Source organism: Moschus berezovskii, chromosome 1 (genome assembly GCF_049115385.1).
Source record: "Moschus berezovskii isolate FMDL1 chromosome 1, NW_MosBer_1.0, whole genome shotgun sequence".
NCBI lineage: Eukaryota > Metazoa > Chordata > Mammalia > Artiodactyla > Moschidae > Moschus > Moschus berezovskii.
This window is the reverse complement of record NC_142460.1, coordinates 149,682,338-149,693,948: the sequence shown is the minus strand read 5'-3', so window position 1 is coordinate 149,693,948 and position 11,611 is coordinate 149,682,338. Positions and strand designations below refer to the sequence as shown.

At 42.1% G+C, this 11,611-nt stretch overlaps 1 protein-coding gene across 1 annotated transcript in view; it reads right to left on the bottom strand.

The window, feature by feature from the left end:
- Window positions 1-2,015: 2,015 nt before the first annotated feature.
- Window positions 2,016-11,611, bottom strand: part of PCOLCE2 (procollagen C-endopeptidase enhancer 2) — a 90,770-nt gene continuing 81,174 nt past the window's right edge. Inside the window, exons 7-9 of the mRNA XM_055412312.2 lie at window positions 8,976-9,059; window positions 5,736-5,903; window positions 2,016-2,595 (exon numbers count right to left, since the gene is read on the bottom strand). Of these exons, the coding sequence (XP_055268287.2) occupies window positions 2,465-2,595; window positions 5,736-5,903; window positions 8,976-9,059 (383 nt within the window). The 3' untranslated portion in view covers window positions 2,016-2,464. The remainder of the gene's footprint in view (window positions 2,596-5,735; window positions 5,904-8,975; window positions 9,060-11,611) is intronic.

The following is an 11,611-nucleotide window of genomic DNA, read 5'->3' as shown; positions in this document are numbered from 1 at the left end:
CCTTCAATAAAAAAATAAAAAGAAAAAAATAGTTAAAAAAAAAAGACAAATCATTGCCATCTATTATTAACGACAAATCCCATCAATGGTTCTAAGTCTTCTGTCAGAGATGTCAGTGGTGTGAATAGTCTGGATTTCTTTTCCTCACTGTGACTCCAACCCACTCTCAGAAACCCATGGAGCTATTTCCACTGGTTGCGAAGGAAGCTGATGGCTGCAAGCCTGATACCTGTGGTATACCAATAAGAAGTTTCTGTTAGAAATGTTAAAATCTTTAGTAATTGCTCCCAAGGTCCCACAACATGCATTCTTGAAAGGTAGTGAGCTGTCTAGAGAAGGGTGGAATCAATCAGGATTCCACAGTTAAATCCTGGCTGCTCGCAGCTGCCCTGTCCCCTCTGTGGGTTGAGAGGGCTTTTCTAAAAGGTGGCACTGGCCAGGGAAGCCACCCACCAGCTCCTCTAGTTCAGCTACTTGCTCAGCTGGTGAATTCCCTGGTTGTTGTTGTCCAGTTGGTAAGTTGAGTCCGACTCTGCAATCCCTTGAACGAAAGCCCTCCAGGCTCTTCGGCCTGTGGGAATTCCTTGGCAAGAATCCTGGAGTAGGTTGCCATTTCCTCCTCCAGTGGATCGTCCCCACCCAGGGATCGAACCTGTGTCGACCCACATCTCCTGTATTGGCAGGCAGATTCTTTACTGCTGAGCCACCAGGGACGCCCTGAATTCCCTGGTACTGATGGTCATCCCACTGGGAGAGTTTAGGGATGATTCCTGACCCTCAAACTAGCCCACATTCATTGCTTTCTTGTGCTCCCTTAGCTGCCCAAGCAGGTTTCTTCCTTTTGAATTTCCATTTTCTGCTCTTTGAGTGTCTGGTCACATCTAGGGCTGGGAGTTATTATTTTTACCCAAAGGAGCATTTTCCCTTACTTCTAAAACATTGCTTCAGCTATGGGAGACCTTATGACCCAAGTCTGTGTTTATCCCTGGTGTGCTTTCCACCTTCTCCGGAGAGGGACAGTTGTTGCCTCTTCTGCAGCTCCCGGCCAACAACCTCCTGAGGCTGGTTGCCACACCCCTGGCAGGTATGGCTACGTTTTAAGTAGCTCTGCACACGATGGGAGCCCTTTAACAGTTCTTACTCTCCTGGGTGAGTATAGATTTTTTAAAGGCAGTGACAGAATGCATCCCAGCAGATACACCCTGACCCAGTTAACTGCTGCTGCTAAGTCACTTCAGTCGGGTCCGACTCTGTGTGACCCCACAGACGGCAGCCCACCAGGCTCCCCTGTCCCTGGGATTCTACGGATGAACAAAATAGCGGTGGGAGGTGCCCTTCCAATTTCTGCACTTCTAATTCAAGTCCTGTAAAATGACTAATTATGATTTAGGCTAGGGAAACAAAGACTGAACTCTGCAAGATAAGAGAGTTTTCCTCTGGGGCAGAGAAGACCTCTTCTAGTGGCAGGAAGGGCACTGGGTTTGGACTTAGGACTTCTGAGCTTGATTGCGTGTTCTGTCTTTTGGGAGGTGTGTGCTCTGGACAAGTTCCTAAATATACCCGAGCTTCCATTTCTATTACAAAGTGAAGGACCTGAAAGAGATTCCTGAGGGACACCATTCCAGCTCTCAATTCTCTGGTTCTGCAGAAAAGAATTATAGTCTGTTTACAAGACTGGATCCAACTGGTTCCTGTTGTCCTTGGACTGCTCTTTTGGTGGTGGTGGTTTAGTCGCTAAGTCGTGTCTGACTCTTGAGATCCCATGGGCTGTAGCCTGTCAGGCTCCTCTGTCCATGGGATTCTCCAGGCAAGAATACTGGAGTGGGTTGCTATTTCCTTCTCCAGGGGATCTTCCTGATCCAGGAATTGAACCTGGTCTCTTGCATTGCAGGCAGATGATTTACCAACTGAGCTGTGAGGGAAGCCCCTTGATACAAGGACAACCTCACAGGTAAATACCAGGGAATATTCTTTTCATAGTGTACCATTTTTTAATAAAAAAAGTTTAATGGCAGTTACATAATCATTTAAAAATACTTTATTAAGCACTGGTTTTAAAAATGCGAGAGAAGAATATAACACCTCAGAGCAAATGCTTGAAGGTAAAACAAATATCACTATAAATATTGCACGTATAAAAATCTCTTTTTTACATCTTCACACAACTCATTTCTAAAATATCCTTTTACAGAGATGCATAAATAAACTGCTTCCAAACTGTCAACGCTTGATACATTTAGTCTCATCACCCTACTGAGTCTGCAGGCTTCCAACCAGATATCTGCTCCTCTTCCATGCAGGCAACAGAACTTCCATCAGCAACACTCGAGCTCTCCTACCTACATCCTGTGAAGAGTAAATCTCTCTGAATGCTCAATATTTCAGGTTATACATTTTCTTCTTCTACTGAGAAAAAAAGATCTTTCAAAGGCAGTGACAGAACTCAGCTTAAATGGACACAGCGTTAACATTGCTTGTTCTTCAGGGCATCCAGGAGCTTCTGATTCTTGGTCTTGAACATCATGATAAAGCTGTTGGGCATAATCTTGCCTCGCCCATCTTCACCCACTTGACCCATAATTATGTAATTTAAACCTAAAAGAGAATGTAAGATTAATTTTTTTCTCTGTGTTGGTTTGAAACAACTGAGACTACAACTTCAGTCAGTTCAGTTCAGTTCAGTCGCTCAGTCGTGTCCGACTCTCCGCAACTCCATGAATCACAGCACGCCAGGCCTCCCTGTCCATCACCAACTCCCGGAGCTCACTCAAACTCATGTCTACAGAGTCGGTGATGCCATCCAGCCATCTCATTCTCGGTTGTCCCCTTCTTCTCCCGCCCCCAACCTTTCCCAGCATCAGAGTCTTTTCCTCCAGGTAAATGTTTTACAAATGGTGTAATTAGATATTTGTTCTTTCCAGCATAAAATCTTGTTTAAGACTTTCATTGAAAAAAAAAAAATCTAACTTTGACAGAATAGAATGTTCCAGTTCTGCTTACATTAGGAAACTGGATGGAATGATTAGATCCAGTCAGGTCCAGCTCTGCAGAAGGTCTAATGTATTTACTGAGTGTCCTTTACAAACACTATTGCTATGAAAAGCACTCCTTCCTCAAGGGGCTGTCTTCAGAAGGCCCTTCCTGGTCCTAGGCTTCTATCTCCCCAGGCATTTGGCAACTATTGATCAACTGTCTTCCATTGTTGTCTTGAACTTTTTATTAACCCCTCCAACATTTATACTATGTAAGCTTTTTGAGGGCATGCTTGGACCATATACTTCTTTACATTCTTATAGTCCCTAAAAAGATATCTACTAAAAAGTACTTCTATGTGTTGTTCTATTTTTTTATATATATCTGTGTGTCTGGCTAAGGTAGGTAGGCCGAGACTGGAGCCCACACTGAGTTATGTTGGGTTCAACTCTGAAGATTTACATTGCTTCAGAAAAATGTGTTACCACCTCCTTTATTCTCCCTCTCCCCCTGTGTGTCATAAGAGACATTTTCCCCCTGTGGAAGCCTTCCTCTGTGGTCCACCACTATAATCGTAGTGGTCCTGAGCCTGTGAAGGCTTGGCGGGCTGGGCGGGCAGAGGCCACCACAAGAGAGATGACAGTAAGCATGAGATCTGATGAGGTGAGATCTGACAGTAAGTATCCAGACCTGGATTATTTGCTGTTTCGGATACTTCTGGAAAGAAGTGTTACCTTTTACAGAGTCTTTACTATTCCCTCTTAAGAGTCAATGGGATTATTATTTGGAATTTATGTGTTTTACATGCATATTTGTGCTCATCTGATTATTTCTTCAAGAAACTACATTTTAGAGTGTAATTTCTGAGCAACAGTATGTTAGCATATGAAAGTTGTACAATGTTGGTTTTTCAACAAACTATAAGGTAGTGTTGGTCTTATTTTTCTGACGCTCACTCCTCTTCTTAGTAGAGAGGTACAATGTTACTGTATTAATTTATAATTTATTCTTGATTATATCCTTTCTGCATTTTGCTTTGAAATTACCAATTGTTTTCTGTTCAGAAATCAAGTCCTTAATACTACTTAAATAATATCAATCTCTTATCTATTGTGTTTACAAAAGTTACTCTACCATTTTATCGTGTTCGTTTGCATTTTAATCTCATTTATAATGTTATATGAAGCTCTGAAGATCAAATCTGTTATGATAAAACTGATCAAAATTTCCCTTTCTGGCATTTTCCATTTTATTGTAGGAAGATTTTCTCACAATATATATATATTTTCAAAATTAGAGTCGACATGAAGCTGCTGGCCTCTGACTTTTCTGAACAATCTGAATTCATAGTAAAGCTTTCTTAATGTGGGATATCTGTATTTCTGTATATGTGGTAGAGGTTTGGCTGCTTTTGATTGTGGAAGAGGTTTGTAATAAGACTGAGAAAAGGACCAAGCTGATGTCGGATGGGAAGTCATGGTTCATCACACAGTGGAGTGCCAGGCATTACTGCCATTACTACCATTCCAAAGAAAGAGAGGGCTGTGCATGTGCTGTTGATGGAAAGCTGTCCACGGAAACATCACGTGGAGGGAAGTTTGAGCAGAATATGTGTAGAAAGATCCCATTTGTCTACATGTGTATGTACATCTTTACATGGACAGAACTTTCTGGAAGGAGCTTTTCATTGTGCCTCTGGGGAAAGGGAAAGGTCTTCCTTTTTTATTTTAAATCCTTCTCTACTTAGTTGGCACTAGTGGTAAAGACCTCCTGCCAATGCAGGAGACATCAGAGATGTGGGTTCGACCCCTGAGTTGGGAAGATCCCATGGAGGAGGGCATGGCAACCCACTCAGTATTCGTGCCTGGAGAATCTCCAGGGACAGAGGAGCCTGGTGGGCTATATAGTCCATAGGGTCGCAAAGAGTCAGACATGACTAAAGCGACTAAGCATGCACTACTTATTTAACTTTTTAAAAAACCATAGAACATACATGTACTTTTATATACCTCTTTTAAGAAATCACGTGCTTCTGGCTCTAGGGTAACTTTCCTTTTCCTAAAATTTATCTTAATAAACTCACTCTCACCCGTGAATTTAATAATCTCATATCTACAGATGAGCCCCAGATCTTTTATTCTAGCCCATAGATACCTCTCTCTTCTGTACACCAGCTCTGAATTTCCTGTTCCTTTTTTTAAAAAACAGTTTTATTTGGCTGCACTGGGTTTTAGTTGCTGCTCACGGGATCTTCAATCTGAGGTATGTGAACTCTTAACTATAGCATGTGGGAGCTAGTTCCATGAACCAGGAATTGAACCCAGCCCCTTGCATTAGGAGTGTAGAGTCTTAGCCACTGGGCCACCAGGGAAGTCCTTGAATTTTCTATTCCTTGATAGATATTTTCCTCTACACATAGTAGTGGTCCTTTAAGTGCAATAACTGAAAATCTCTTTCTCCTGAACCTCTTTCTCTGTCTGTTCCCTATCGATCCAACTTCAAATGCTTCTTGAACTCACTGACCACTTATATTATCCTGTTTTCTTCCACAAGTTACAGGAACTGAGATTGGAGCCCAGTTCTGCCTGACTCCAAAGGCGCTCCTTCTCCATCACAAGTGGGTAACACATGAGCCATGACCTGACTTCTCTAGACCAGCCATGGTGTGGAAAGATCCATGACTTGCTCAGAGAGGCTCTCCTTTCCCCTTCTCTGCCCTTGAGTTCCCCTGGAAGAAAGCCAGGAGTTTTCTTCCTGCTCACCTCTTCTGAGGAGTGGGCACTGCTTGCAGACCACAATGACCTTGGCACTCATGTTCTTGCCAGCCTGCTGAATTGCCAGATTTCCCTCTTTATAAATGTTGATGATCGAGACCGTGGCATGCAGACTCCCACCTCGAGGGATGGTGGTGATGACAGTGCCAGCCAAGACTGCAAAAGAAAACATTTTTTAAATCATAGGACAGTGAAGACAAATGTAAGCAGAATTGAAAATAGTTGTATTGATACATTCCTCTAACTTTCAGATGGGAAACATTTTAATGTTAGAAAGAAGGGCCTAATAAGAGTCATTAAATTTAATTCTGCATATCTGTCATCAAAATTCAGGTTGAAAAACAGGAGTCATGGGGCTGTAATGTTACCCTAGCTGTTAGGCATTGAAAAAACCAAAATAACTACCAAACTGTAGTTATTACCAAACTGTCTCAGTTGCTGAGACAGAGACTTGTTCCAATGTTTTATCCAACGTGTGGATCAATTACCAAACATAGTAATTGCACCTCTGCCTGTTAATACTCGGAGAAGGAAATGGCAACCCACTCCAGTAATCTCGCCTGGAAAATCCCATGGATGGAAGAGCCTGGAAGGTACAATCCATTGGGTCGCAAAGAGTCAGACGTGACTGAGCGACTTCACTTCACTTGTTAAAACTCAACAGGTCTGTGTATCTTTAAGGCAGTGCCATAATAAGAAGTTGCATGGTGGAGGGCTGAGCCATAAACATCTGAGCCCTTGTGTCTGTGTGGGTGAGCACTTACCTTTCTGTATCTCCCCCTGGTTCCTCTCTTTTTATTTATTTATTTGGCTGAGTTGGGTCTTAGTTGCCACATGCAGGATCTTAGTTCCCTGACCAGGGATTGAACCCAAGCCCCCTACATTGGGAGCTTGGAGTCTCAGCCACTGGACTTCTGGGGAAGTCCCTCTGGGTCTTTCATATTCTCTTTCTTATCCATCCTTTTAATCTCAATGAACAAGTCAAAGTATAGAACTGAGGTATAACTTTAAACATTTCCTTGGTTAGAAAAAACTAGCAAAATTCCGTTGCTTTTCATTATGTAACTCTCCTTGCCATGTAACATTCAGAGAGGAGTCTTACTTCTGAGCCAGGTAAAGAAAGATGCAGTGTTTCACAAAGGCATGCTTCGGGCGTTTTTTGAAGAGGGTGTATTCCATGTGATGCAGGACTTAGACTGAATGACTTTTTGATAATCCTGTCCTTACCCAGAAAATCAACTGCAGCCCCCCGTCATTGTGAAATCAAAATCTGTCCCTAAAGGGATTTCCTTGGTGGTCCAGTGGTTAAGACTCCATGTTTCCACTGCAGGGGGCATAGGTCTGATCCCTGATCAGGGAACTAAGATACTGCATGCCGCATGATGTGGCCAATTAAAAACAAAAACAAAACCCTGCCCCTAAAAGAGTTTTACCAATGCTGGTTAGGAACCAACAGGCCTCTGGTGATAGTATTGGGTCATTTTGCTGTGTAAGTCACAATGGAATAGATGGAGTTTTGGACTTGATAATATTACCCTTAAAGTGAAAACTCACTGCTTATGTGGTATGCAAAGCTCATCACATCAGAATTCTTATTGCGACTTACTTTGATTCCCAGTGATGAGCGATTCTCTGCAAAATGTCAGTTGGTAGTGGAGTGAAATCAGATAGCTCCGAAGGACTGGGAGGGAGATTTCCTTAAGCACCTGTTACAGGAGATCACGCTGGATGTGGGATTAATGACACCTGGTGCTACTGGTCTTCATTTTCATGCCGGTTATTTGAATTTTGGCATGCAAACTCCAGATAGATTTAGGGCCCTAGTTTTTTTTTAATTGGGATATAGTTGCTTTGGGGGCATCCCAGGTGGCTCAGTGCTGAAGAATGTGCCTGCCAATGCAGGAGACTCAGGAAACTCAGGTTTGGTTCCTGGGTCAGGAAGATCCCTTGGAGTAGGAAATGGCAACCCACTCCAGTATTCTTGTCTGGGAAATCCCATGGACAGAGGAAGCTGACGGGCTCCACTCTGTGGGGTCATGAAGAATTGGACACGACTGAGCTGCTGAGCATGCATAGTTACTTTACAATGGGGTACAACAAACTGAATTAGCTATATGTGTGTGTGTGTGTGTTTGTATGTGTGTGTGTGTGTGTGTGTGTGTACGCTCAATCATGTCTGACTCTTTGTGACTCCATGGACTGTAACCCACTAGGCTCCTCTGTTCATGGAATGTTCCAGGCAAGAATACTAGAGTGGGCTGCCATTTCCTCCTTCAGGGCATCTTACCGACTCAGGGATTGAATCCACATCTCTTATATCTCCTGCACTGGCAGGCAAATTCATTACCAAATGAGCCACCTGGGAAGCCCCAACTTAGCTACATGTATACATATATTCCCTCCCTCTTGAGGGCCCTAGATCCTTTACTGTCCTCACATATTTACTGCAATATGGTCAATCTGGGCTGCAGTTATCACTTGAAGGCATAAGAAAAAGCAAGCAAAGCCTCTTCTGGGAGGCCCTCTGTGTTGGGTAACCTATTTAGGCCACAGCAACTTTCTTTTCCTGATAAGACTTTTCTTCCATGTTCCTTTTAAACATAACGAACATAATTCAACTTGGGATCGTTTTCTCTTAAGCAGTTTTCACAGAATGTGCAAGATTTTTTTAATTGGAAAAAAACTCTTTAGGAATTCTGATTCATTAGACAATATCTCCTCAGGTTCCAGTTTATAAGAGTTTCCAAATGGATTTCAGATTTCCAAGTTTTAATTTCATCCTCTAGAGGGACACTGCAGAGGAAACACTTGAATTTCTTCTGAGAGGCCAGCTTGGATATGTTTCTGATTTATTTAAGTTGAATTACAGATGTGTGAAAAAATACTCAGTACATGAAAACTATGTGAGGAAAAAAAAAAAGAATGCAGGTTTTTTTTTTCTGGGGTGGGGGGAACACTGAGCTAGCCAGAGCAGTGTCATATATCAGAAGTCAAATTATTAAGTTTTAAGTTTATGTGAAAAACGTGTATTTTCTGCACACATTGTTCTCAGTTGTGAACTCTAATACTTCAAACGGTGCAACACGCCTTAGTGTAGAGGAAAATACTTTCCTGGGTATGCAGAGTGTAACTGACCCTTTGCCATCCCATTCATGGCAGTTCCTTTGAGATTCAGCATGCAGTTTCGGGTTTCTGATTAGAGAGGAAAGACTGGGTTTTCTTTCTTACCGAAGTTGCTTGAGCAATAATTGCTCTCCAGAGTCCCCGACCGTCTACACTTCTGCTGACACAGGGCCACGGTGGGCTTTAAACCTTCATTCCAAGAAGAAATACACAAGATTCAGGAAAATAAAGGCATATATAATTGGTGTTTAGATCTGAAGTGGTCAATTAAAAACTCTCATTTATGTCTCTGAGTCACCAATCTGTCACTGCAGTGAAATAATTAAAGAACCTGCAAAGGATATGCCTCATGTTACCAACTACTACTCTTGATTTCCTCAGGGTAACTCAATGCCCTCTGCTGAGCTTTAAACCTGAGATCAAAGATAACCCAAATTTAGCCCTATTCTCTTCTTCCTTTATATATAACTAATGCTGTAACCAAAAATAGATACAGTCTCATGTACCCTGCTTACCAAAAACCCAGAACAACAAATAAGAACACAGGAAATACAGGTTAACTCTTCACTTCACCAACGGAATCTTATGGGGTTCCCTTGAGAGTGGAGGGAGTTTTCTTGGTGCATTTGAAATACACAGTTACCCAAATGTTAGTATTATAGGTTTTGGGGAACAATGCTCATGTGATGAAGTGTGCTATAGCTGTAATTAGATGCAACCCATCACTAAAACATTTTGAGCATGTCATTGCCTGTAAGGATCTTAAGAACTGAGAAGCAGACAAATTTAAAGTACAGCTAAATAGATAAACACAGTGGTTCTCAACTGGGGGTGATTTCTCCCACTAGGTGACATTTGGTAAACTCTGGAAATATTTTTGGCAGTCACAACTAGGGGATGATACCAGCATCTAGTAGGTAGATAACCAGCGAGGCTGCTCAACATTTCACAGTGAATAGGACAGCCCCCAACAGGAAAGAATTATCTGGCCAAAAATGTAAATAGTGCCAAGGTTGGAAAGCTGTGATATGATGATAACTTTTAATACTTATGAAATGAAATGAAAATATTTAATCCTAATTATCATCATTAAAAATGTTTCCAAAACATTTGGTAATGATTCCCTTATATGTGGCAACATGTTCAGTTCAGTTCAGTCGCTCAGTCGTGTCCGACTCTTTGCAACCCCATGAATCACAGCACGCCAGGCCTCCCTGTCCATCACCAACTCCTGGAGTTCACTCAAACTCATGTCCATCAAGTCGGTGATGCCATCCAGCCATCTCATTCTCTGTCGTCCCCTTCTCCTCCCACCACCAATCCCTCCCAGCATCAGAGTGTTTCCAGTGAGTCAACTCGTCGCATGAGGTGGCCAAAGTATTGGAGTTTCAGCTTTAGCATCAGTCCTTCCAATGAACACCCAGGATTGATCTCCTCTAGAATGGACTGGTTGAATCTCCTTGCAGTCCAAGGGACTCTCAAGAGTCTTCTCCAGCACCACAGTTCAAAAGCATCAATTCTTCGGCGATTAGCTTTCTTCACAGTCCAACTCTCACATCCATACATGGCCACTGGAAAAACCATAGGCTTGACTAGATGGACCTTTGTTGGCAGAGTAACGTCTCTGCTTTTTAATATACTATCTAGGTTGGTCATAACTTTCCTTCTAAGGAGTAAGCGTCTTTTAATTTCATGGCTGCAATCAGCACCCGCAGTGATTTTGAAGCCCCCCCAAAATAAAGTCTGACACTGTTTCCACTGTTTCCCCATCTATTTCCCATGAAGTGATGGGACCAGATGCCATGATCTTTGTTTTCTGAATGTTGAGCTTTTATCATAAGTGGACCAGTCCAGGTTCGACACATAAATTTTCCTCTGTTCAAAAAAAAAAAAAAAGGGTGGTGTCATCTGCATATCTGAGGTTATTGATATTTCTCCCGGCAATCTTGATCCCAGCTTGTGCTTCTTCCAGCCCAGCGTTCCTCATGATGTACTCTGCATATAAGTTAAATAAGCAGGGTGATAATATACAACCTTGACGTACTCCTTTTCCTATTTGGAACCAGTCCGTTGTTCCATGTCCAGTTCTAACTGTTGCTTCCTGACCTGCATACAGGTTTCTCAAGAGGCAGGTCAGGTGGTCTGGGATTCCCATCTCTTTCAGAATTTTCCACAGTTTATTGTGATCCACACAGTCAAAGGCTTTGGCATAGTCAATGAAGCAGAAATAGATGTTTTTTCTGGAACTCTCTTGCTTTCTCCATGATCCAGCGGATGTTGGCAATTTGATCTCTGGTGCCTCTGCCTTTTCTAAAACCTGCTTGAACATCTGGAAGTTCACGGTTCACATATTGCTGAAGCCTGGCTTGGAGAATTTTGAGCATGACTTTACTAGCATGTGAGATGAGTGCAATTGTGCGGTAGTTTGCAACATGTTAGGAAGAACTAAACAGAACAACTGTCAAAGAGCTGTACATATTGGGTAAGAATTTGTCCTTCTAATGTGTTCTGCTAACCTTTCTGTGAATTTACTCTTAATTTGTATCCCTACTTAACTCCTAAAGGATCTAAAGTGGATTACAATATTAAAATATACACAGTTTAATGTTAAAATATACATAATAGCATATAAATATATTGTAGAGAAAGAGCTCAGAAAGCATTTAGAGGGAATATTGCTCTAAAAGTTGGGGACCTAAATTTATCTAATTCACTGAGTCCAAAGCTAAGTGCCTTAGTGG